Source organism: Palaemon carinicauda, chromosome 8 (genome assembly GCF_036898095.1).
Source record: "Palaemon carinicauda isolate YSFRI2023 chromosome 8, ASM3689809v2, whole genome shotgun sequence".
Taxonomy (NCBI): domain Eukaryota; kingdom Metazoa; phylum Arthropoda; class Malacostraca; order Decapoda; family Palaemonidae; genus Palaemon; species Palaemon carinicauda.
The window spans coordinates 13,533,186-13,560,934 of record NC_090732.1 but is presented as its reverse complement, the minus strand read 5'-3'; the positions used below and the strand labels follow the sequence as shown (position 1 = coordinate 13,560,934).

General features: G+C 44.3%; 1 protein-coding gene across 1 annotated transcript in view; it reads left to right on the top strand.

Moving 5' to 3' along the window:
• Nucleotides 1–399: 399 nt before the first annotated feature.
• stau (double-stranded RNA-binding protein Staufen) overlaps nt 400–27,749 on the top strand; it is a 70,227-nt gene continuing 42,877 nt past the window's right edge. Inside the window, 6 exon segments of the mRNA XM_068378499.1 lie at nt 400–581; nt 6,295–6,404; nt 13,342–14,045; nt 14,185–14,343; nt 23,947–24,282; nt 24,864–25,068. Coding sequence (XP_068234600.1) covers nt 6,296–6,404; nt 13,342–14,045; nt 14,185–14,343; nt 23,947–24,282; nt 24,864–25,068 — 1,513 coding nt within the window. The 5' untranslated portion in view covers nt 400–581; nt 6,295.

Sequence of the window (27,749 nt, the reverse complement as noted above, 5' to 3'; positions counted from 1 at the left end):
GGACAGAACAAGGTGTGTTTTTGAAACATCAATGAATAAATCAACACTTCTGAATTACTATTCTCGTACACATTCCATGAGTTATATTTCATGCCTCTCAAGGTATCATGATTTTATTGACAAGACAATACTTCTATACAAATTGAGTAAAGAAAGTATAATGACAATTCAGAGTGCATCTCAATACCAAACAAAACATTACATTATCTATTATCATCGATGTTTATTCAAAAAGAACAATTCCAGAAAACTAACACCAGTACAGTATGTAATGGAAAAACTACTGCAGAGGGAAATTATATAGTTTTAACATATAAAGCATGCACGTATAATGATTTGATGGGACCTTTGGGACCATAATTTGCTTTAAAAATTATGATAAAAGTTTGATATTTCATCTTAGAGAACGCTTCCCACATCATCCATCAGCATGGCCGCTCACTAGCTTGTAGGATATTGTCTCTGTTTGCCATACGTTTCACCAACTATTATTGCTCCTCTCGCCTCTGATTTCATCTCAGCTGGAAAATATAACTCCAATTCTCGTAGTTGACGTGAAGTGAGAGGCTAGAACTGTAAAGGTCAGTCTAATAATTGATACTTTTCAGAGTCGTTGAAGGGTCGGGGGATGTCGTCTGCATATTTTCCGTCTATGGTTTTGTCGACTGCTTGCCCATTGGATTTTACTTAAATTAATCATTACTTAAATTACTTAAATTACTTAAGAGAGTTTCGGGTTTAAGGATGACATTATTATTCAGATTTCATGTAATTGACATGCGTCAAAGCTTGAAAACACTATCGTATTCGTAAAGTTATTCTTGTAAGGAAGTCTGTAGATGAACGGAAGTGGTTGTAGTTTATATTTTTTTTCCTTACGATAGAAATGGGCTTTATTACTTTTCTTTAAATTTGTAAATTAGTTTCGGTATTATTGGGAAAGGAAAAATGTTTAAATTTTTAATTTTTTATTAATCCGCTAAGAGTATCCTAGATTATTTTGTTTGTTTGTAGACCTATCCTGTCGAACGGTAGGCCTTGTCAGCCGGTAGACGTAGGCCCCAATGGAATATAGCAAATAATTTGAAATCTATATAGTAGTCTGTTGATTGCAGGCCATTGCTTTATTTATATGGTGGCATAGACTCATGTAACTGTATAGTATTTTTGGGTAGGGTATTTAGTACCAAAGTTTCCTTATTTCAATCAATTATCCTTATCTGAAGTTTGAATAGACTAAAAGGATCAGGAAACTTTCAAACGATCGATTATTCATAAATTTATTTTTTGTCCAAATTTTTGCAAAGCTTGTAAAACTAAGTCTAGCTCCTTCCCCCCCCCCCCGGCCTGGAACATTTACTGCATCTGAATGACTGAAATATGCTAGTATGTACGGCATATTTAAATGCAGCTTTGTGAACATAGGGGCTTGCATGTTAGGGGCTATAGCCTCCCCCCCCCAGTAAGTCAGGATATGGTGATGTAAGACAGGTTATGGAGCTACGTTAGCCTAGGACATACTGCAAACCCTTGATTTCCTTACAGCTCTGTCACAATGACAAAGAAAATTGATCCATAAGAAGAAATTGATTGACCCTACACCAACCTGCCCACAATTCTAAAATGTTTTTCTTAGATGAATAAATCCTGTAGAATACACTATGTTGTGAATACACTGGTATGAATACACTTTTGGGATGAAGGTAGTTTGGTGGACAAGTGCTGATTGGACACAGGAAATCATAATTTTGATCCTGTTTTCTAAGCCATACCCAACTATATCTGTTGTTTTGCTTTAGTTGCACAGTATTGAAATCAATGGGATCGTTGTGTCGTTGCTTACCGGGCTGGACTATGCCCCCACCTCCCACCCCCCGAATCTCCCTTTTTTTTCCACATAGCACTAATACACTGTAATTGTTCAGTGGCTACTTTCCTCTAGGTAGTAATTTGACTGGCCAGACAGTACTACATTGGATTCTTCTCTCTGGTTACAGTTCATTTTCCCTTTGCCGACACATACACCGAATAGTCTGGCCTATTCTTTACATATTCTCCTCTGTCCTTATACACCTGACAACACTGAGATTACCTAACAATTCTTCTTCACCCAAGGAGTTAACTACTGCACTTCAATATTTCAGTGGCCACTTTCCTCTTGGTAAGGGTAGAAGAGAGACTTTAGCTATGATAAGCAGCTCTTCTAGGAGAAGGACACGCCAAAATCAAACCATTGGTCTTCAGTCTTGGGTAGTGCCATAGCCTTAGTACCATGGTCTTCCACTTTCTTGGGGTAGAGTTCTCTTGCTTGAGGGTACATTCAGGCACGTTATTCTATCTCGTTTCTCTACCTCTTGTTTTTTAAAGTTTTTATATTGTATATAGGCAAAATTCATTTTAATGTTCTTAAAACATTTTAATTGTTCATTACTTCTCTCTGTTTATTTCCTTTCCTCAATGGGCTACTTTTCCCCTGTTGGAACCCTTGGGCTTATAACATCTTTCTTTTCCAACTAGGGTTGTCGCTTAGCAAGTAATAATAATACTAATGATATAATAGCAGTGTTTGAAGGAATCGCTGAGCTTCATAAAATTTTTACTATTCAATTGAATTTAGATAATTTGCCAAGGTTTTTGAATATGTAAATTTTATATTATACAATACTGTATTTTGAATAAAATGGAAATAAGATTAGATAGAAGACTTCAAGACTCGGAACTTCTGGCATCTGTTTTTTCCTTATTCTTCCATAGCATGATATGATGGAAGAGGGAGCTAGGTCTATTCTCATCGTGTATACAGGTTATGAGATCTTACTGCCACTAGCGTGAGGTTTCATTGTGCCCTGTCCTTTTGTGCTTCATCTTTAGGGGAACGTTCCAATTGGGTTTGCTCCCTGCAAGATAGGTTGCCTCGTGCTTGCACTGCTTGACTGGCATTTTCCAATAGGATCGGCTGTGCGCAGATGTTAATCGAAATACACCCTGTTCATACGATAGCTTGTAATTGTATTGCAGTTTTAATTACTGTATGATTATGAGATAGGTTTCCAAAATTGCTATTTACCTTTTCATTATGGTAGTCCTCATCATCATACTCTTACTACCCAGTTGATTTCCTTTTGCCTGTAACACCATTTACTAGTCCACTGCAGAACAAGGGTCTCGGACATGTCCTTCCACTTGCATCTGTTTATGGTCTTTCTATGCCAGCTCACACCTGCAAACTTTTTTAGTTCATCAATTCATCATCTTTTCTTCCTTCCCCTTCTTTTGCAATCTCCAGGAACCCATTCTGTTATTCTTAATGTCCATATATTATCTGTCATTATATGCTCTCCCCATGTCCATTTATTTTTCTTATATGTTTTAAGAATATTATTACAAGCTAAGCTATAACCCTAGTTGGAAAAGATGCCATAAGCCCACGGGCTCCAACAAGGAAAAATAGCCCAGTAAGGAAAGGAACAAGGAAATTAGATCTTTCAAATATAGTTTATATAAACTTGAAATAAATAACAAGAGGAGGAGAAGTAAGATTGAACAGCTTACCAGAATGTACCCTCAAGCAAGAGAACTCTAACCCAAGACAATGGAAGACCATGATTCAGAGGCTATGGCACTACCCAAGACTAGAGAACAGTGGTTTGATTTTGAAGTGTCTTTCTCCTAGAAGAGCTGCTTACCGTAGCTAAAGAGTTTCTTCTACCCTTACAAAGAGGAAAGTATCCACTGAACAATTACACTGCAGTTATTAACCGCTTGAGTGAAGAATTGTTTGGTAATCTCAGTATAGTTATGTGTATGAGGACAGTGGAGAATATGGAAAGAATAGGCTAGACTATTTGGTGTCTGTGTAGGTGAAGACAAAATGAGCCTTAACCAGAGAGAGGAATCCAGTGTAGTTCTGTCTGGCCAGTCAAGGACCCAATAACTCTAGCAGTAGTATCTCAATGGGTGGCTGGTGCCCAGGTCAACCTATCCTCTACTGTACTTTAGTTTGCTCTTTTTCTGTTATTCTTTTCAATATTCTTTCCATAAGTATAAAGTGGTAAGACCATATGATCAAATACTTTTCCTTTTAGAGAAAGTGGTATTTTACTTTTCATAATTTCATTTGGTTTTCCAAAATCTCTCCATCCCATGCTTATCATACTTTTAATTTTGGTCTCTTGTCCTAGAAAAACACTCACTGTCTGTCCTAAGTACGTAAACTGTATTCAATAACAATCTCTAGAGGTTTGTCCATAACCCTTTTTTGTTGTCTCACTGCATTTTCATTGAACATTATCTTAGTTTTACTCATATACATTTTTAGTCCTACATTTCTGCTGTCTTTATTCAAATCTTCTATCATTATTTGCAATTCCTCCCGTAATTCACTAAACACAACTAGGCCATCTACAAATCTTAAGTTGTTAAGGTATTCCCCATGCAACCACCACAAGGCGGTTGCCTAGTTTTAGAAAAATTCTGCTGAAATAGAGATAATTAGCTATGTATATATAACTGCCAGGTAAGTATTCACAAAACTTTGTTTTATCATAAAAACTCCATTTTCCAATATAAATTTTAAGAAATTACTACTAGGCATTCTGTGAATAGTTTAGGAGAGATGGGGTCTCCCTGTGTAACTCCTTTTTCAATTAGAATTTTCTCCCTAATTTATGTAGTTTAAGGATTGCTGTACTTCCTGTATACTGTAGATCTCAAGTGCCCTGACATGAGATTCATCTATTCCTTGTCTTTGAAGGGCTTTCGTTGTTGCTGAGCTTTTCACAGAATCAAAAGTTTCTAAAGCCTGCCTGCTCTCCTGGTTGATTATAATACACACAGACACACACACATATTCAATCCTTCATGTATTATATGATTGTATGATGTGCTCTATCAGATAACTTAATTATTCTCTAGCTTGACTTTGATCCAGTTGAGGAGTCATAAATGTTCAAATCTGTCATCACGATCAATTAATTTTTTTTACATCAGAATCATAATTTCATTGGTGGCAGAGTTAAAGTATTTTCATATTTTAGGTAAGTCTGACTAGATCATTTAGAAGAAGTTTAAATCATCTTTACATTGCAGGGTTCACTTGGCTAGATAGACAACCTAACATGTAAAGTAAATTAACATAAAATCCCAAGACCTTAATTTTATGATATGTTGAATATTGAATTAGGAATTCTTAAGACCCTGATGGAAACCATTCACCATAGTTCTTTATTACTTCTGCCAATGAAATTGGAAGGAGGTTATGTTTACCCCATGTGTGTGCGTATTTGTTTGTGAACAGCTTCCTGGCCACAATTTTAATTGTAGAGTAATGAAACTTGCAGGGATTAACTTTTGTAAAAAGCTGGAAAGTATTAAATTTTGGAAGATCAAGGTCACGGTCAAGCAAAATGTCCAATTCACGTAATCAGCCATAAGTTTGGATGTTATCACAGATACATCAAACTTGGTTCATATTTGAGTGTACAAAAGTCTACGCCAATTAATACTTGTTAAGGGCAAAGGTCAAGGTTGAGTTCAAGCAAAAGGTCAAATTCCGGTCATCAACCATACGGCCACATTTTAATCGTAAAGTAATGAAACTTGCAGGGATTTTAAACTTATGTAATGAGCTGGAAATTAGTAAATTTTGGAAGGACAAAGGTCAAGGTCTCGGACAAGCAAAGTGTCTATATCAGGTAGTCTTCCATAAGTTTGGACATCCTTGTTGCAAATACTTCAAACTTGGTTCATATTTGAGTGTATAAAAATCCACGCCAGTTAATACATGTTATGGTCAAAAGTCGAGCAAAAATCCAATTCTGGGTCAAAGGTTAATATCAAGGTCATGCAAAAGGTCAAGAAATAAGCTGCCATAGTGGAGGTCTGCACTCTATTGAGTGCTCCTCTAGTTGACATATGTTATACTCAATATGTAGAGTAACATGTACAGCATTTTGCTTTCCCAATGTTAGGCCTATATACAGTAAATTACAAATAAAAGATACAAAGGTTAGCAATGATGATTTCATCCGAGTATATTATCAGAAGTAATGATACTACAGTAGTGAGCTTGGTCTTGTAATAGCTAATAACATTTTGATAGAATTTTGACAATAAAAATTTTTATTTCATTCATAGAATTTTTGATGCACTGTCATAGTAGTAGTATGTACAATACTATAGATTGATTGAATCTACCCTTATTTTAACCACAATTCTTTTACAGTGGAATATTTAGGTTGTAAGGAATGTAATTGATTTATCAATGCAGGAAGTTTAGAAGAATTATCTTTGCAGGATGGCGCAAGTTCCCATGCGCATGGCTCAGCCTGGTCTGGTACCTCCCCATCAACAACGACCTCCCATGATGGTCTCCATGACACAACCTCCACCTGTTTCAATGCAAGGTATTGACTATAACTCCCTTCTATACATTATCCTATTTATTTATGTAAATTGTGTTTCTGATAATTGAATTATTGATAGTCATCAAAATCACACAGATTTCATGTGTCTGAAAGAAGGCGAGGAAGATAGACAAATAATACTGACTATCTAGCCCAGATAAAAAAAGACTAGCTTAGCAATAAATGGTAGTGAAACCAGATTTTCAATATTAATCTTACCCGATGATCATGTAGCTGTCAACTCCGTTGCCCGACAGAAATCTACGGTCGGGATACGCCAGCGATCGCTATCCAGGTGGGGGTGTACACAACAGCGCCATCTGTGAGTAGGTACTCAAGTACTTCTTGTCAACAAGAACTCAATTTTTCCTCTGTCGTGCCGCCGGCAAGACCTACTTGGATACGCTGTTGATTTTGGAGTTATTGTTCACGATTTGGTGATGTATTTGCTCTAAAGTTTTAGCCTTCGCTATTCAGGAAGCTTTCTCATTAGCTTAGCAAGCTTTTGGAATTAATTTGGATTAATTGTTAACGAACTTTGCTAGATTTTGGAATCCCCCCTTGACTACTTCTAAATTCAAGATGTCTGACCAGTCTCAAGTACCCAAGTACAGGCAGTGTAGCGTTAGGACTTGTACTAGGCGTCTTCCGAAGGCCTCTATAGATCCTCACACCGTATGTTCCAATTGTAGGGGTAAATCCTGTCAATTGGAAGATCGATGTGGGGAATGTGCTGGGCTTTCGGAATTCGATTTTAACGAATTCCTTAGATATGCACATAGGTTAGAGAAGGAGAGAAATAGGAGGAGTTCTTCTCGCTCTGTGGATTTTTCCTCTCCCCATGCCCCTCAACCTTTTCCTTCCCCTGTGGTGGTGACTCCCGAACCTGCTACGAGTGCTCAGCCTGGTATGGCGGATATGTTGCGTGCCATTCAGGCTCTCGGTGACAAAGTGGAGTCATTGGCTAATGACCGTAATCAGCTCTTGGCAGATGTCAGAGAGCTGAAAGCGAAAAGTGCAGTGGGAAGTGTTAGTGCTAGTGATGTGCAAAGTGTCAGTGTCAGTGTTGCGCATGAGGGTACATCTGTGCGTGCCAGTCGTCCTCCCAGTCCGGGACCTCTTGCAAGCTCCCAAGCCCAGGGGAGAAGCAATGTCGAAGGACCAAAGGGTTCGGCAGGCCTTGATCGGCGCACGGATGTATCCTCAGTGGTTGCGGACGTATCTGTTAAGGATCGTCCCATCCACATACAGACGAATGAGCCCTTACATTCCTCGTCTGTGGAAGAAGTTTCCAGGAGGAAACGGTGGACCAAGGTCTCACGACCGCTCAAACGTAAGGTCCCTTCCGAGCGAGTCCAACGGCCCAGGTGTAGCCACTGGGTCAGTTCGGACTCGCCACAGTCATCTGATGACTGCACACCTCCCAAGAGAGGTAGAGTGGTCCCTCAACAGGCTACTGCTCCGTCTGTTGTTGCTCCAACCACAGTAGACCCTAAGTGGTCCATGCTGCAGACTATGCAGTCTCAGCTTGCTGCATTCATGCAGGAGTATCATGCTGAGAAGGTTATCACTGCTCCTGTTAACCTACAACCCGCCGAGGTTGTGCGCTCAGCAGATACTGCGGCTGCCTGCTCCCACACTCCACCTGTGAGAGCTCCACCACCGATGCGCAGTCCACCCTGCCAGACGCATGTTCTTGCTGCACCATCTGCTAACATGCGTGAGCTACCGCATCAGCAGTGGGAAGGTTCTGTAGAGCTGCCGGGTTCCAGCACTATGCGGCATTCTCCACAGCCCATGCAGCATGCTCTGCATATACAGCATGCTCCGCATACCATGCAGCATGAGCCGCATACCTTACAGCATGCTCTGCATACCATACCGCATGCTCCTCAACCCACCGCAGCCCCTCCCACACACCAGCCCTCTGCTTTTGTTGTTGCCAGCTCGCAGACCGACCAGCAGCGGCATGATGTTGGATCCGCAGGTACGCATGCACCCGTACTGCCGGATTCAGCCGTTCAGCTTTCTGCTCTACCTTTGCCACTTACAACTCAGCTTTCGGATGATGGTGTATCGGATGACGAAGCTGCACATCTGGATGAACCTCACTCTGATTTTGAAGGGCCCAAGTCTACGCCTTCCTTCTTAGACTTTCGTAAAGTCCTTGCCTTGTTCAGGGACTTGTATCCTGAGCAGTTTGTGTCTGCAACCCCTCGTTCTCCTCCCTCCGAGTTTGCTCTGGGCATGCAGTCTGCTGCGCCTGCCTTCACCAAGCTTGTTCTCGCCAGATCATCTAAGAGAGCTTTGAGGGTTATGGGAGAATGGTTGCATTCCAAGAAGCAACTGGGAAAGACTTCTTTCGTCTTTCCGCCTACCAAGCTTGCTTCTAAGTCGAGCGTCTGGTATGCCACGGGAGAGGAACCCGGCTTGGGAGTTCCTGCCTCTGCCCAGGGCGACTTCTCAAGTCTGGTTGACTCTCCCCGCAGGTTGGCTATGAGACGTTCGAAGATCTGCTGGTCCTTTTCTGATTTAGATCATCTGTTGAAGGGAGTCTTTCGTGCCTTCGAGATATTCAACTTCCTCGATTGGTGTTTGGGAGCCTTAAGCAGGAAGACTTCCCCTTCAGATAAGGACTCGGCCATGCTGATCATGTCTAGCATGGAAAAAGCAATTCGGGATGGGTCGGGTGAACTTGCGGCTTCGTATGTGTCAGGAGTCCTTAAGAAGAGAGAACATCTTTGCTCCTTCTTATCGGCTGGTATCACTCCTTGCCAGAAGTCAGAGTTGCTGTTTGCTCCTCTCTCCAAGTGTCTGTTTCCGGAGGAGCTGATTAAGGGGATGGCTGCCTCGCTTATCCAGAAGGATACTCATGATCTTATGGCATCTTCTGCACGTAAGGCTAAAACCTTACCTTCCGTGCCTAGACCCTTCCGCCCTGCAGCAGTTGACACACCTGCATCTAGGTTCATCCCGCCCTTTCGTGGCAGAGCCTCCAGCAGAGGAGGTACCCGTGCAGACAGTCACCGTGGCAAGTCCAAGAAGGGTTCCAAGTCCGCAAAAGGCAAGTTCTGACTGCCTTCCTCTCCAGACAGCAGTAGGAGCCAGACTCAAGACCTTCTGGCAAGCTTGGGAGAGCAGAGGTGCAGACGCTCAGTCTGTGAAGTGGCTAAGGGAGGGATACAGAATTCCGTTCTGCCGCAGTCCCCCTCTAGCTACGTCTCCCATCAACCTCTCTCCCAACTACAAGGAGAAGGACAAGAGGCTAGCGTTGCAACAAGAGGTGTCGCTCTTGCTACAAAAGGAAGCGGTGGTCATAGTCCGGGATCATCAATCCCCGGGCTTTTACAACCGTCTCTTCCTGGTAGCCAAGAAGACAGGGGGTTGGAGACCGGTGCTGGACGTCAGTGCTCTCAATGCTTTTGTCACCAAGCAGACGTTCACGATGGAGACGACGAAGTCGGTCCTAGCAGCGGTCAGGCAGGAGGACTGGATGGTCTCGTTAGACCTGAAAGACGCGTACTTTCACGTCCCCATCCATCCAGACTCCCAACCTTTCCTAAGGTTCGTCTTTGGAAAGGTTGTGTACCAGTTCCAAGCCCTGTGCTTTGGCCTAAGCACGGCACCTCTTGTGTTTACCAGACTGATGAGGAATATTGCGAAATTCCTTCACTTGGCAGACATCAGAGCCTCCCTCTATTTAGACGACTGGCTTTTAAGAGCTCCAACAAGTCGTCGCTGTCTGGAGAATCTCAGATGGACTTTGGATCTGACCAAGGAACTGGGCCTCCTGGTCAATATAGAGAAGTCCCAGCTCGTCCCATCCCAGACCATTGTCTATCTGGGTATGGAGATTCAGAGTCGAGCTTTTCGGGCTTTTCCGTCGGCCCCAAGGATCAATCAAGCCCTAGAATGCATCCAGAGCATGCTGAGAAGGAACCGATGTTCAGTCAGGCAGTGGATGAGTCTAACAGGGACACTTTCATCGCTGGCCCTGTTCATCGAGTTAGGGAGACTCCACCTCCGCCCCCTTCAGTATCATCTAGCTGCTCACTGGATAAAGGACATGACGCTAGAGACGGTCTCAGTTCCTGTTTCCGAAGAGATGAGGTCTACTCTAACGTGGTGGAAGAACAGCATTCTTCTCAAGGAAGGTCTACCATTGGCTGTTCAGACCCCCGACCACCGTCTCTTCTCGGACGCATCAGACACGGGCTGGGGTGCGACACTGGACGGACAGGAATGCTCGGGCACATGGAATCAGGAGCAAAGGACATCTGGCCTTGATAAACGCTAAACAAGGTGGTGGAGGTGAACTCCGACAACACCACAGCCTTGGCTTACATCTCCAAGCAGGGAGGGACTCGTTCGAGGAAGTTGTTCGAGATCGCAAGGGACCTCCTCATTTGGTCAAAAGATCGAAAGCTTTCGCTGGTAACGAGGTTCATTCAGGGCGATATGAATGTCATGGCAGATCGCCTCAGCCGGAAGGGTCAGGTCATCCCCACAGAGTGGACCCTTCACAAGAATGTTTGCAGCAGACTATGGGCCCTGTGGGGTCAGCCAACCATAGATCTATTCGCTACCTCGATGACCAAGAGGCTCCCGATGTATTGTTCTCCGATTCCAGACCCAGCAGCAGTTCACGTGGATGCCTTTCTGCTGGATTGGTCCCATCTCGACCTGTATGCGTTCCCGCCGTTCAAGATTGTCAACAGGGTACTTCAGAAGTTCGCCTCTCACAAAGGGACACGGCTGACGTTGGTTGCTCCCCTCTGGCCCGCGAGAGAATGGTTCACCGAGGTACTGCAATGGCTAGTCGACGTTCCCAGGACTCTTCCTCTAAGAGTGGACCTTCTGCGTCAACCTCACGTAAAGAAGGTACACCCAAACCTCCACGCTCTTCGTCTGACTGCCTTCAGACTATCGAAAGACTCTCAAGAGCTAGAGGCTTTTCGAAGGAGGCAGCCAGAGCGATTGCCAGAGCAAGGAGGACATCCACTCTCAGAGTCTATCAGTCTAAATGGGAAGTCTTCCGAAGCTGGTGCAAGGCCAATGCAGTTTCCTCAACCAGTACCACTGTAACCCAGATTGCTGACTTCCTGTTACATCTAAGGAACGTAAGATCCCTATCAGCTCCTACGATCAAGGGTTACAGAAGTATGTTGGCAGCGGTATTCCGCCACAGAGGCTTGGATCTTTCCACCAACAAAGATCTACAGGACCTCCTTAGGTCTTTTGAGACCTCAAAGGAACGTCGGTTGTCCACTCCAGGCTGGAATCTAGACGTGGTTTTAAGGTTCCTAATGTCATCGAGATTTGAACCGCTCCAATCAGCCTCTTTTAAGGACCTCACATTAAAAACTCTTTTCCTCGTGTGCTTAGCAACAGCTAAAAGAGTGAGTGAGATCCACGCCTTCAGCAGGAACATAGGTTTCACATCTGAAACGGCTACATGTTCCTTGCAGCTCGGTTTTTTGGCTAAAAACGAGCTTCCTTCCCGTCCTTGGCCTAAGTCGTTCGAGATCCCAAGCCTGTCCATCTTGGTGGGGAACGAACTAGAGAGAGTACTTTGCCCAGTTAGAGCTCTTAGGTACTATTTAAGAAGGTCAAAGCCATTACGAGGACAATCAGAAGCTTTATGGTGTGCTATCAAGAAGCCTTCTCTACCGATGTCTAAGAACGCAGTTTCTTACTACATCAGGCTTCTGATTAGAGAAGCACATTCTCATCTGAAGGAAGAAGACCTTGCTTTGCTGAAGGTAAGGACACATGAAGTGAGAGCTGTTGCTACTTCAGTGGCCTTCAAACAGAACCGTTCTCTGCAGAGTGTTATGGATGCAACCTATTGGAGAAGCAAGTCAGTGTTCGCATCATTCTATCTCAAAGATGTCCAGTCTCTTTACGAGAACTGCTACACACTGGGACCATTCGTAGCAGCGAGTGCAGTAGTAGGTGAGGGCTCAGCCACTACATTCCCATAATCCCATAACCTTTTTAACCTTTCTCTTGAATACTTTTTATTGTTGTTCTTTTGGTTGTACGGTCGGCTAAGAAGCCTTCCGCATCCTGGTTGATTTGGCGGGTGGTCAAATTCTTTCTTGAGAAGCGCCTAGGTTAGAGGTTGTGATGAGGTCCTTTAGTATGGGTTGCAGCCCTTTATACTTCAGCACCTAGGAGTCGTTCAGCATCCTAAGAGGACCGCTAGGCTCAGTAAGGAAGACGTACTTAAAAAAGGCAGAGTAATAGTTCAAGTCGACTTCCTTACCAGGTACTTATTTATTTTATGTTTGTTATTTTGAATAACTGATAAAATGAAATACGGGATACTTAGCTTCTTTGTTAACATGTATGCTGGTCTCCACCCACCACCCTGGGTGTGAATCAGCTACATGATCATCGGGTAAGATTAATATTGAAAAATGTTATTTTCATTAGTAAAATAAATTTTTGAATATACTTACCCGATGATCATGAATTAAAGAACCCGCCCTTCCTCCCCATAGAGAACCAGTGGACCGAGGAGAAAATTGAGTTCTTGTTGACAAGAAGTACTTGAGTACCTACTCACAGATGGCGCTGTTGTGTACACCCCCACCTGGATAGCGATCGCTGGCGTATCCCGACCGTAGATTTCTGTCGGGCAACGGAGTTGACAGCTACATGATCATCGGGTAAGTATATTCAAAAATTTATTTTACTAATGAAAATAACATTTTAGAACGAAATGATAGATTGCTTTTTAAAGAATTATATTGAAATGATGTGACTTTTTGATGGAGGAAAGTATCATGCACTAAATGATATTGTTCTGTCAAGAGGAGATTAGGAATGTTTAATTCAAGAATTCTTATATCTTTTAAGTTTTTATTATTATTATTATTATTATTATTATTATTATAGTGATGATGATTTCCATGTGGTTGTCATTTCACAGGTTTGGTGAGCATGGCGCCCATGATGGCTCCTGCTGGTGGGATGGCTGTCATGACCCAGGCCATGAGTCACCCAGAGTCTGGTGTTGGTCCTGATCACCATAGCCTGAATACTCCCTATCATCACCATCCACCTCATCATCATCATGCCCCTCCTACTGCTCATCACCCAGGGCCACCACCTCATCATCCCAGTGGACCTCCACAGCCACCTCCAACAGGCCCTCCCCCACACACAGGCCCTCCCCACTCTCAGTATCATCCCGCACATCACCCTGCACAGGCCCCACACCATGGACCGCACCCTTCTCATGCTCCCCATCATGGCCCACATCATTCTGCCCCACATTCAGGGCCTCCTCACTCTGGTCCCCATTCAGGACCACATGGAGGACCTCATTCGGGACCACATGGTGGCCCTCATGGTGGACCTCATGGAGGTCCTCATGGAGGCCCACATGGGGGCCCTCATGGAGGGCCACATGGAGGTCCACATACTCATGGTGGGCCTCATTCTGGTCCTCACATGGGGCAACATACTGGAAATAGCGCAAGCGGAGGACACGGTGGAGGTCACAGCGGTCCTCATGGAGGCCATCACAGTGGTCCCACACACCCTCAACAACATTTACAAGCAGCTGCAGCTGGTCCTCCCCATATGACACATCCTCCACACTCCATCTTACATCATTCAAACCCTCATCAGGTAAGTGTCATCCAAGAGATGTCCATTTTGATAAACCTTAGCATCACTAAACCTGCGCCATAGTAAATAGTTCTTGGTACAGGCTATGCTTTTTACATGAGCGGACATTTTAGATTCCTGGAGCATTGAGCTTTAAAAGACCTTACAGATTAGTGGGATGGGTAGTGGAGGTCCAAGTGGTATGGGATCCTCACCTAGTAATACTCATCATCAACAACAGCAGCAACAGCAACAACAACAGCAACAGCAGCAACAACAGCAGCAGCCACCTCCACCACAGCCATCACATCATTCACAGGTAATTTGGGTAGACCTATTGACGTGAACAAAGTGATTGACCTTGTATGAAATGCCAAAATTTTTGCAAACGAATCTCACCCAACCTATAGCCCAGTCATTCCCTTTTATTATTATCGCCCGGTGGGGGGAGCAGCTGATATTTTCAGCGGTGGGGCCAATTTTAAGGGATTTTTTTAATATTTATAAGCTTTGTTTCTGCCAATTTTCATGTTCATACTTGCTATAGGCATGCCCTGGCTGTCATATTCTTTTCTTAAGTGATAAGTTTTAGCTAAAAATATCAGCGAGGCGCTACAAACTACACGTAGAGTTTTAAAGAAGTCCAAATGGTTGCTGGGTCAATAACTCCTATAACAATAAATATATTTAAGGGATTAATTATTGATGTGAAACATAGTTTGTTCCAACATGAAGTACTTACCTCGAACTACTTTCTTAGGAGTATGTAGGATTCTCCTCCCAACCGACCAGAATTTTGTGTAGTTTCCCCTATCTCCGTTTTCTCTTGTGGGGTCCCTCTGTGGCGGATGGATACTCGCCCTAAGGCGACCCGGGTCAGCGTGCGAGAGCATGGTGCTAGGTCTCGGTCGTTGGTAAGCTTCTGGTCGCGGCGTAGTTCACATCTCGCTGCTCTCTCACATCCCGTCCGACCTTTTGTGTTACCGCGTGTTTTTACCCATTCCCTTTTGCCCTTTCATTCACCTCCTATCCCAGTGTTATTGTGTTGCGTTGCTTGGTGTTTTAGTGCTTCCTTATGGAATCTCAACGCCGTTGCCCCGGGCCTAAGGCCGGTAAGTCTTGTGGTGCGTGGCTGTCGAAGCCAGAGGTAGACCCGCATTGGTTGTGCTCGTCGTGCAGGGGTAGTGTTTGTTCCCCGTCTTCCACGTCTCCAGAGTGCGCGTCCTGGCCAGAGATCCAGTGGGCCTTGTACGCCACCAAGAAGAAGAAGGCGCCGAAGAGGTCCCCTAAGAAGGCTGGCGCCGCGTCGCCTTTGGCGTCACATGCCACTCCGTCGGAGAGAGGTTCCCCTTCACCTTCCCCTACCCAGAGTAGGGGACGAGGTAAGTCCGTTGCAGGGAAGTGGCCCGTTGCCACTCCCCATGAGTCTGATGTAACAGACGTGGGGGTTGTTGTTGCTTCGCAGGCGTGTGGGGGGCGGGAGTGTGTTCGGGAGACGAGGTTCTGGTGTCCGCAGGACCCGTCTCGACCGAAGACCCGGTGTGAGGGAAGGCGGGGTCGGCTCCTTCCCCTGCATCGTGGCAGTGCATTTCAGGTACTTCAGCACCCGGGGGAGAAATAGACAAAGAGAGTCAGCCTACAGGTTCGTCGGACCCCGACTCCACCGTCTGGACGGCGCCTAGGACACCCTTCAGATCACCTATGCGCCAAGAAGAGGAGTTTGATGGTTGGTTCGCGTCTAGGAGGGCGCTGCGGACTCCCCCCGGCGTCGGCATCGACGCTCCCGCCTGACTTCGTGCAGCCTCTCACGCCGGTGGAACAACGCCAAGACCCTACATCATCGTCGGAGGACTCGGAGGACTCAGCTAGCTCTTCTTCCGTCTCTTCCTCCTCTTCCTCATCGTCATCGTCCGACTCGTCGTCTTCAGAGGACTCCGACCCCTGGGAGGCGAGAAGGAAGTGGAAGAGGTCTCATAGGAGGAAGTCTCGCTCCTGTTCAGGCCCTCCCAGGAAACGTTCGAAGACCTCCAGGAGGAAGAGCAAGAAAAGGCACTCGTCTAGAGACAAGTGGGCTCGAGTGGCTTTCCCCCATAGCGGGTCGATCAGGGCCTCCGCCGCTGCAGTGTCTGCCGTGTTGGCCTCTGGAGCCGCCCTTGCGCCCTTGCCACGTGTTTCGTCCGCTTGATCCACCCGTCGGTCGAAGCCGCTGACGCACGTTGACTTCACCATGCCTTTAGCCGCCAAGTCACCGGCTCCATCCGCCCAGCGGAGAGAGTCGCTGTTTCGGCCCGGTATCATGGCCTGCATCCCCGGTACCACGGCAGCGCCCTAGCCAACCAGCGGTTCACCATGGACCCCATGCCCTACGGATCTCCCTGGGAGGAGGTAGACCCATGACGGTTACCTCCGTCTCGGTGGATCCACCCGTAGCGGAAGTATCCGCGCTGTTTGATCGGCAGGAAGGAGAGGACGTAGCCTCCCACATGGATCCATCCGTGCATGTCGATGCACCCGACACGGAGGACCAGGTGGTGGAAGGCTTGATGGACGTCGGAGAGTTTTCAGCGGACGAGGTTTCGTCTTATAGGAAAGTCCTGGCACTAATTAGACGTCATCACCGGCTGGACGAACCAAAGCCGTCGACAGAGCAAGCTTGGCTCTCGGGTTTGGGAAGGATGGTGGATAACCCCGTCCAACAGAAACCATCACTCACCCTCCCGTTGGCTCCAGACGTATAGTTAGGGATGGATCACGTGGACTGGTACGTCACAGGGCAGGTAAACTCACTCAGAGCCCAAGGGTCCTTCAAGCTAATGCCGGGGTTAAGGACCCAGAAAAGGTTTTACGTCCTTGACGGATGGCACTCGGGACCCCGCACGGTGGAAGCGGCGATATCCACCCTCAACCAGGGCTGCTCAGAAGATAGAACCTCCTCTGCCCCAGTGTGCTTTTCGCCAGCCGAAGCTTCCATGATGGAAGATACGGCTCAGGATATCGTGAACGTGACATCTTGGTTAGACTGGTGGGCATCCACTTTGGTTGGCTTTCAGCTATCTCACGACCTGACGGTACCCAAAAACCAGACTCTGCTCCAAGAACTGATCCACTCAGGGGGAAAGGCCATGGAGTTCCTCACCTTCCAGTCCCTCACACAGACGGCGAACTGGATCTTGTGGAGGAGAGACACGGTCCTCAACAAGTTGGTCTATAAGCTCCCCGAACGAGAGGCGAAGTGCCTAAGGAACTCGCCGGTGTGGGGTGACTCCGTCTTATCCCTGAAAGCAGTGGAAGAAGCTATGGAAAGGGTCCGGAAGCTCAAGGAGACAGGGGATCCCAGGCCCCCTACAGTAAGACGTCCCACTCATAGAAGGGTTGCGCCGGACGGCCCCCACCCTTCTACATCACAGACTAGAAGAGACTCCCCCCCCGTAGGGGAAGTACTACTCCGCAGGCCTCCTTTAGACCAAATTACTCCGGCTCAAGGAGAGGCCGTTCTAGCCACGCCTCCAGGAGGAGGTAGGAAGAGAGGTCCCCTACTCCTGCCGAAGCCTCAGGTAGGGGGATGCCTCAAACATTTTTGGCAAGCATAGCGGGACAACGGGGCATATCCGTGGTCCGTGGCAGCACTACAAGAGGAGGTGTCAGCCATGCTGAACAAGGGAGCGCTAGAACTAGTCAAGGACCCGTCCCCGGGGTTCTACAGCAGGCTCTTCCTGGTGGAGAAGGCCCTCAACAAGTTCATAGTAAGACGAACTTCAAGATGGACACACCCAAGTCAGTTCTGGCATCCTTGAGGGAAGGAAATTTCATGATGTCCCTGGACCTCAAGGACGCATACTTTCAGATCCCTGTCCACCCCTCCAGCAGGAAGTTCCTCAGGGTGAAGTTGGGTTCCCAGTCTCTGCAGTTCAGGACCCTATGCTTCGGCCTGTCGACAGCCCCGCAGGTCTTCACGAGGGTTTTCACCAGTATCAGCATGGGCACACAAGCAGGGGATCCGCCTGATCCGCTACCTAGATGACTGGTTGCTGCTTTCAGCCTCAGAGGCAGCACTGAAGGAGCAAGGCGCGAACCTGTTACGGTTCTGCAGGGACTTGGGGATCACCATCAACATGGAAAAATCACAGTTGGTTCCCTCCACCAGGATGACATACCTGGGGATGGTCCTGGACTCCAAGTTGGGGAAAGCCCTCCCCTCCGCAGAGAGGCTCGAGAAACTAGATCAGGTTCTCCTCCCCTTCCTTTCGGACTCACCAAGGAGAGCCAAGGACTGGCAGAGACTAGTGGGCCACCTGGTATCATTGAAGAAGCTGGTCCCTCGGGGAAGACTCAAACTAAGAACGGTTCAGTGGAACCTAAAGGAACTCTGGTCCCCGGGAGAATCTCCGCACAAGATGATCGACATATCACCGGAGACAAGAGAGACCCTGAGGTGTGGTCCGACAGGTCGAACACCCTGAAAGGGATGCCATTCGCGACCGCCCCTCCAGAGATGTTGCTCTTCACAGACGCGTCGAAGGAGGGGTGGGGAGCTCATCTCCTCGAAAAAACAGCGAAGGGAAAGTGGTCCCCCGAGGAGAGGACCTTACACATAAACGTACTCGAACTGCTTGCGGTCCAGAGAGCATGCATAAATTTCGCTCACCGTCTCCGAGGGAACACGGTGGCGCTCATGTGCGACAACGCCATCATGGTAGCCTACGTGAAGAAATGAGGACTAAAATCAAGGGAGTTGTGCGACCTCACATCAAGGATCCTGGAATAGGCCGAGAAAGAACACATCGAGTTAACAGCCAGATTCATTCCAGGGAAAAAGAACGTCTTAGCCGACGGCCTCAGCAGGGTAGGTCAAGTAGTGGGGTCAGAATGGTCCCTACACCCGAAGGTGGCCCAGACAATCATCCACAAGTGGGGGTCGCCGGTGATGGACCTGTTCGCCACGAGGCTCAACACCCAGCTCCCCGTGTTCTGTTCTTCAGTGCCAGACCCAGTAGCAGCGTTCGAGGACGCCTTCCAGCACCTGTGGGACGGTCTCGACGTGTACGCCTTCCCACCCTTCGGAACCCTCAGACAACTCCTCAACAGAGTCAGACGGTCAAAGAACTTGCAGATGACTTTGGTAGCGCCCTGGTGGCCGGAGAGAGAGTGGTTCGCAGACCTAAAGGAGTTAGCGGTCCTCCCACCGTGGCCACTGCCGGACAGAGAAGACCATCTCCGTCAGCCCCACTTCGAGAAAGGAAGGATACTCATCGAAGACCGCCGCAAGGATGACTGGTTATCTGAGGAAATCCTTAGTCATGGTCTACCAGGCGAAATGGGCCACATTCACAAAGTGGTGCGCCTCCCAGAACCTGAGACCGTTGGATGCTTCTATTCACAAGGTAGCAGACTTCCTGGTTCACCTGAGAGACGACCTAGGGGTGTCTATCCCGGCTATCAAGGGAGTTCGAGCCGCGTTGGGTTAGGTCATCCTCCTCAAGGGACTCGATCTAGGAGCCTCTCGGCAGATCTCAATGCTCATAAGGAGTTTTGAGCAATCATGTTCTCCCCACTCCTCTAGAGTACCGCAATGGGACGTAGCCAGAGTCTTTAAGGCCCTAAGAAAGTAGTTCGAGGTAAGTACTCCGTGTTGGAACAAATCACAAATTTTAAGTAATTTGTATTTTTCCTAACAGTACTTACCTCGAACTACTTTTGGGATATTGCCCGCCCAGCCTTCCCCGAGTGTCTTACAGGAGTTCGAAACCATAGTTATCAAAAGCTTACTGATGACCGAGACCTAGCTCCATGCTCTCGCACTCTGACCCGGGTTGCCTCAGGGCGAGTATCCATCCGCCACAGAGGGACCCCACTAGAGAAAACGAAGATAGGGAAAACTATACAAAATTCTGGTCGGTTGGGAGGAGAATCCAAGATACTCCTAAGAAAGTAGTTCGAGGTAAGTACTGTTAGGAAAAGTACAAATTACTTAAAATGTGTGATTTCTCTGTTCCTGTCAAATTTCATGGTAATATCTACTGGACAATTGAAAAGACACAGCCTTCTTAAATATGCTGTTAAATGTAGCAGTATTACAGTGAAGTGCATGATAATTAGCTACATCATGGGACAATATGGATCTCATAAAAAAAATCCGTCCCTAGTTGCAGCTAATGTAATTTTTGGTACGTTATGTAATATCTTAGTCGGGAAGATTATTCCACTGATGAATCTTAAATTCTTATTGATAAAATTAATTTAGTACAGTACTGTACTGTACATCGTCTTTATCATACAAATGCAATACAGAATAGATTCAGGATTTTGGATAGGATTGACAAACTTTATTACTGCTGAAAAGTTCTAGTAAGGTACTGGTAGTAATTAGATTACCAACACTAACTAAATTAGATGTCTAAATTATTTTAAGGAACCCTCAGAAATTGTTAGTTCCTACGCTATTATAAACCGTTGTCCTTTAATGAAAGTGTGACTTCAGCCAAGCTGGAATAGCCGTTAAAACTTTTAATGAAGTAAACATAGTTGCATGTTGAGTGGTGGGTAGGGCCTGTTCACGTGACAGGTAGAGCAGCCCTCAATTTGACTTTGGGCACCTAACATTACCGACGTACTTCTTGGCATCCTCAACTGATTGTTTTAATCTTTTTCTTTTTCTTTCCGATTGATTAAATGTCGTGGCAAGTAGTTGCATTCAACAGATATTAATGTAAGAACTCAAGGATATGCAGGGTTTCCTGATAACCGAATGTGAGACTGTTCTCTGAGCCAGCTACTGGTATCCAATATACTGTACTTGCTTCTGTCGGGCGGCATTTCTGTCGTTCTATCCCATGTGTGTGTCTTCATGCAACGATGATGACAACTTGAACCTAAGGAAGTTGGTTTTCCTTAGACTTTGCTAGTGCTCTGTCGGAGGAGCAATCTTCTGATTACTGATGATTTGATTGATTAAGATTGCCATGCCTGATTTGGCATGACGCTTGCTTTAGCGCATGGGCAACCCACGAGAGAGGTGGTTTTTTTTAAAAGGCTTAATGTAGGTTCAGGATGACACACAGGGATGATGATGATTATGAGATGAGAGCCAGCGCCATTGAGCAGTGACTGGATGGGAAGGGGCCGGAGCTGAAGAATCCAAGGGAACCTGGCAGCCATAGTTATGTTCTAGAACCTTCTATTCCTTCATTCCTTGATAAATTTCCTTTTTCCTATACCATCCTCACTGAGTGCCAAAGAGGGAATGCAACAGGGTATAATGGGATGGCACCGTCCTTCTATCCTTCAATGACTTTCCAAATGCCAATGTTTTCTGTTTTCTCTTGATAGGGATTTGAACAGGTGATTTCTTGGGTCTAATCTCAGAACTTGTACAAGCATCGAGATGCCACATCATGCTCGCACTGTCTTCGGCAATAATTTTCCTCAATCAAGGATAAGTACCAAATCGCCCCGCCCCATTCCATTTGCAGACCGGCTGGCGAGTATGCTAAGAAGAGGAGAGATTCTTCAAGGAATCGTCCTACCATTTTTATTGAACCCTGTGAGAGGGACCATATGGTGTCGAGAATATTTCTGCTCTGGGAAGGGACTCTAGTAAGTTCTTGCGTCAGCCACTAGTTGTGTTGATATGTACGGGGAACGTCCCCATCCCCGAGTACACGTATTGGTACGTGGTATAGGTTCTCATGTATTTGTTACTTGTGCTCATTTTCTCACAAGAACAAGCACACACACTACCAATAAATGTAAAGGGCTTTGCCTGTCCCCTTCTCAATGCTGGATGTTCTTCTCGCTCTCTCTTCGGGAGAGTGAGAAATAGTGCGTGCTAAGAACCTTCCCTAATTGAGAAATACACGCTGCTACTGCTACCCATGCATTTCTCCTTACAGGAATAGTTCGTACTGGTAATTATCTTCCAGGGCATAAGTATTAGAATTTCCTGCTCCTTCCATTACCAACTACATTCACGGGTGGTGGGTTTGAAGAGGGATTTTCTTCTATATTCTAGCAGAGAAGGTGGACCCTTTCCACTGTCCATTGATTCAGCAATTGCAGTGCTGGCAACAGACCCTATGGAAGACTAAAAAATGGTAACACATTGTTGTCGGGCCCGGAATCTGCTGCTTTGGAAGTCTCTTCCAGGATTAGCATATCAGCTTGCCTATTGGACCACTGGTTGGGTGTAGTCATATACTTCACTTTGACCTGGAATTCAACATTCCTTAAACAACATTCTTGAAACACACAAGAATTATTGAGATTTGATCTTCTCAGAGAGAAGGCAAGGACCTCTCTGCAGCCAGTTGCCAGTTGGCCTTTGGGTCTTAAAGGAACCCAAAGGCCATCGGGTGGAAAAGATTGATCATCTTCCCCTTCTCTGACTTTGTTCAGGATGAAGACGGCAGTACCACATGTTCTGCCATTAGGAAGAAGATGTCTTAGTGAGCCTGAAGGCTGCTAGCATCTAGATGCCCATCCTTCAATCTTACAGGAAGTACCTCCTCTGTGTCCTCAAGGTTTACTCGAACGAGGTTATCCCCTTGGATCTTCTCAATGATTAACTTGCCTGTCTTGCTTCAGGTCTGAGACAGTCCGCTTACCTTTGACCAAGATATAAGAATCGTGTTCAATTGATAAGCACAGTCTCATGGCCAATGCTATTAATTATTGTATTGGAAAATATAGGGACATAATGCAGCCACTCCCACATGACCAGGAACTTCTAACGTGTTGGTGGCGTCTTCTGAGTCTTCTCTAGTTTTTAAAGAACTCTTAACATTTTTCTCCTACACTTGAAGATTTCTCCAGGAGTGTGGGAGTCATTTCTGGTTGGCAGCCAGCAATTCCCCTTCCTCCTGGTTTTAGCGGAATAGGAACATGGGATGATTGGGTTTGGTTGCTGATTGACGAGATCCCCTCCAAGAGAGTTCCACTCCACTCCACGCCTCCAAGGATCCTGCGGCTCATAGATATGACCAAAGGAAGAGGCATACACCGGATGAACCATAACACCACCGGGAAATGGTTCATGGAAGTAAAAAGCTTGCACATATCAATATCATGAGTGCCAGCTGGACCCCGTCGTAGAATGTTCTCCTTGGAGCTTTTTCGTGTGGAGATGGAAACTCCTTTTCCCTCATATATTAATCTGAGGATTGTGATGGAGGAAATCTGATGTTACATCCAAGCAAGACAAGTACCGGAGAATCTGTACGAGTAGGAACTGTGTAATCACTTATGGTGGCATGGACTTTGGTTATGGAAATGAGAGTTCATTCCAAAAAGTACATCTTTTTGGTAAGGGTGTGGTATGTACAGTAGGTGGAAGCATCATGAAATTTTCCAAGTAGGAGACATTTTGTAGGAGAGAATACCTAGGGTTATCTCATTGATGATTCTTGTTTAGACAAGAGTGACCAAGTAAAAATCGGGTCGTCTCCCAGCTTCCCGACTATTGTGCATACAAGAAAACCATGAAGCTAATTCTCTTGTTCTCTTACTCTCCACAACAGGCTGTAAGGAGATCATTCATATTTGAATTCAATTCAGCTTCAGTTTGGGAGGAAAGACAACAGCTTGGTGATGAGGAAAAAATATGAGGGGAGTAAAATTAAATATGAAAACAACTGCACACTCATTTTAGGCCAATGTTTTAAAGTTTATTTTTTAGATAATGCTGTGTAATGATTAAAGATATAAAAGAAATCTTTGAGAGAAAAAGGGGAATGAAATAGTAAATGGCTATTTAACAACAGTTATATATAGTGAATACATGTTGATGTTTAATATTTATATTTTAAGTATCCTCTTAGCTCCAACAACGTGTCGTATAAGAAGGAGTGAACAGGTTTACAGTGTATGATTTATTTTAAATTGTATCCAAGTTGAACTAGGAGAAGTAAGATCTATTATAATGTTTCAGATGCATCAACCATTACCCCAAGCATTACAACACCAGCAGCCCCAACCACCACAACAACAACCACAACAGCAACCTCCACAACAGCAGCAGCAGCCACCTCCCACACAACAGCAATTACAGCAGCAACAACAACAGCAGGATATAGTTACTAATGGTGGTATTGTTGTAGGAATGAACTCCACAAATAATAATGTTGGTGTTAATGTTGGCGGATCATCCCCTACCAATAATGGTTCGATTCCAATACCTGGCTGTGTATCTAGTTCAGATCCCTCTGGTTCCAATAAGGAAAAAACCCCAATGTGTCTCATCAATGAGCTTGCCAGATATAATAAGGTAAGAATGTTTAGATTACTTTAGTAGATATTTTTGAAACTTTTTTTTTTATCTATATGAATCTTTGTTACTTTAGGGATAACAGGATCTATCGTAAAAAATCTCAACCCATTGTTTGCGTATGCTATTCAGAAACCCATCAACTCCAGTTTTCATATTTTAAAAAACTTAGCAGTGGTAAGGATTCCTTCAATAGAAGATCTGTATCTTTCAGTCAGTCAATTTATTATCAACGCTGGGTAACATACAGCGTGATATTAGACAAGTTTGGGTGCTTGTATCTTTAATGGGTTTAAGGTGTTATATCTTTTTTTTTTATATGAAGGAACATCAGGATAGCTTGGACTTCAAAACATCATTAGACTTGTAGAGTTGAAAGTCTTATTTTTATATGAATTATCTTGTGTACTGTAATGACGTCAGAGATTATGCAACTAATCTTTGTTCAATGTTATTGGTTACTTAATTACTTGATGAGATTTTTTCTTCAGTATACAGAGTTTGATATTTTAGTTTTTTTTCAGCTTTACAAAAAACTTTTATATCAAGTTTTACCCATTTCCTTCTCATCTTAAATTCAGATTCAGCATCAGTATTGTCTAACTGATGAAAAAGGTCCTGCCCACAAGAAAACTTTCACTGTCACCTTGAGATTAGGAGAGAGTGAAGAGTACACCGCTTCTGGTCCCAGCATAAAAAAAGCTCAACACTCTGCTGCTGCTATTGCACTTGAGAAGACCCAGTTTAAACATCCTCCCCCAAAAACTCAGAGACAGAACAAACAGAGTAAGTTAGAATAGTTGTCCAGGACTGCAAATAGGTTGAAATTTTAAGGAAAGGATATTAAGGATGTGAATGGAATCAGTTATCTTCGCATGGGAAAAAGATTCATGCATGCTTAGATTATGCTTTTGGGGGAGATTATGTATTCTGAGTATCTGTGTGTGTTCTTATTTATCCTATTCTTATATGTGTGTGTTGATGCATGTCTTAATACTCTGTTTCTTTGTTTATTACAGTAGGCAAATGCATTCAAGTCTTCCACTTTAAGCACAGTTCTTGGTTATGAAAGTTTATTAGAAGTTGATGTAATTATAAAAGTTTGAATGTCATAGGACAAAAAAGTTATCCTAGTCTAAGGTGATTAGAAGTTGTGTTTTGTACCATTCGAGTAGTATAGATGAGAAAGCAAGGTACTGTATCATGGTATAAAAAGGGGTTGGTTCACAGTGTTATAGAATGAACAGTATTTGAGGTTCAATGAAGCCTATCCAGTGTTCATTTGCTCTTTGCTTTCAAGCACCAGTTTAACAGCAGAAAGAATAATGGAAGTTATTATGGGTTTAAGTTTGGTTTCCCCTGAGTGGTTTAAGTCTTTCTGTTATCATTCCAGCATCCTTTTGCTTCTGTCGCTGGCTGCGGTAGTAATTATTTCTGTTCGTATCAGGAAGGTTTGAGATAGATAGTTCATGTGTCTATGAACAACTTTTGTTATCGTCTCCATTATTGATTTTTATTTTTATTTTTTTTTATTCTTACTGAATAACCAGATTGCATGTCTAAGTAAGAACAGTACCTGAGAAACTGTACAATTGGAAAATTTCACATTACGTGCCTCTACAAACTCAGGGGTAGCTCCTTTATTCCTGTTCAGTAGGAACTCTGTAATCACTCACGATGGCAATGACTTTGGTTATAGAGATACGAGTTCACTCTGAAAAGTATATCTCATTGGAAAGAGGGTAGCTACGTATAGTCGGATAAAGTATCATGGAATTTTCCAAGTAGCAGACGTCTTGATATCTTCCAGGTGAGAATACCTAAGGTTATCTCATTAGTGATTTGTGGTTTGTAAAACAGTGACCCAGTAAAAATCAGGTGCCGTTTCTCAGCTTCCTGACTAGTAGTGCATTTGAGAAGCTCATGACGCTTTGTCAGTGCAGTAATCCGATGAACTGCCATTGTTTGTTTTAGCTGGTCCTGCTTGCTGGTGTAAATGATTTCTGAACTACGATAGCACTTCATTTTAATGAAACATTTTTTCCTATAAGAAATAAAGGAATTTCATTCTATGCATTTCCCACGTTCATAAATATGCACATACAGTAATAATTTTTAAAGGTTATTAATGAAAATTATTGAACAATTTATAACCCCTGACATCAGAAATTAATACAAATGAATAATTCACAATAAAAAATAGAAACATTGACAAATGAACTTGCACTGTATCTTTGAGTGTTGTAGCTGACATGAGGGAGTTACTGCTTGGAGGGAGAGTTCCCCTCCTTGAAAATTTTATTGTAAGTTTTTTCTCCTGAGTGACATTTGCTATTGTGAACTGAATTGCTTAATTTACTCTTCTTGTGCACTTTTGGTAATATTTTCTTTTTTTACATATTCAGTTTTGACGAGGAGTCTATTTGCTTTTTTTTTATTCTAAATGACAAGAAAGTGTTACCTAGCATTGTCGGTAATTAGATTCTTTGCTTGCCCTACTGAAGCCTTACCAGGGTGATTTGTTCCTATGAAATTTTTGCAGGATTTCCCTCATTCTTAACTTCTCCCTAATTTCACTTGGAACTTGAGGTTTGTCGTTCTGTCCCTCCCCACTGCAGTTGAAATCTCCTCTGCATTTTCCTTATGCAGCTCCAATTCTATTAATTTTCACACACAATCTTTCAGGTAATTGCATTACCTGTTAATAGGTCCTCATCAATCCAGATAAGCAGAAACCTTTCAACATTAACATTTGCATTGAATCATCAATGTCAGCACTGGTTTTGTAATGCCAAATGACTTGATATCTTATTTATTATTCAGAATTGTAACTACCAACTGTGGGTGTTGTAGCACGATTGTAGACTTTAAGCAGGTCGGTACGTATTCCTTGTTCATTCTTAGTAAAGCTTTCAAAACGAACATCCTCAGTCAGCTTATATGTGCATGAAAATTCTGGCCACTGTGGCTTTTCTGATGAACTTGTCTCTTTGAGACAGGTACATATAAGTATTTTATAAACTCCCCTCTTTAATTTGTAGAGCAGATCGTTATTTCCAAAAGGTTGCTCACAAATTCATAACAGGCTATGACCTGTCTAGTTCTATGGCATGACGACCTATACTATTCCATCTGACTAGGGCATAAGTCAGAAGGTTCTGATCCCAGGTTTTTCTCACATAGATTTACTCGATAGGTCAAAGGCACTTTGGTTATCATTCAAGCACATCAACTGTCAGTTATTATCAGTTTACCAAGTTTCTATTCAGGTAGACATCAAGTGTTAGTAAAGTTATAGCAGTTTATTTGGACAATGCCATTGCCTTAGCATACACCCAGCTGAGCAAGTTATCAACAAATTCAGGGAATCTCTAAACAAAATGATAACTCTTATAGTCCCTTCTGGCCTCTTGAAACCTTTTTCTTTTTTTATATGTAAGCGTTGATAACAATTATACCAAAGTATT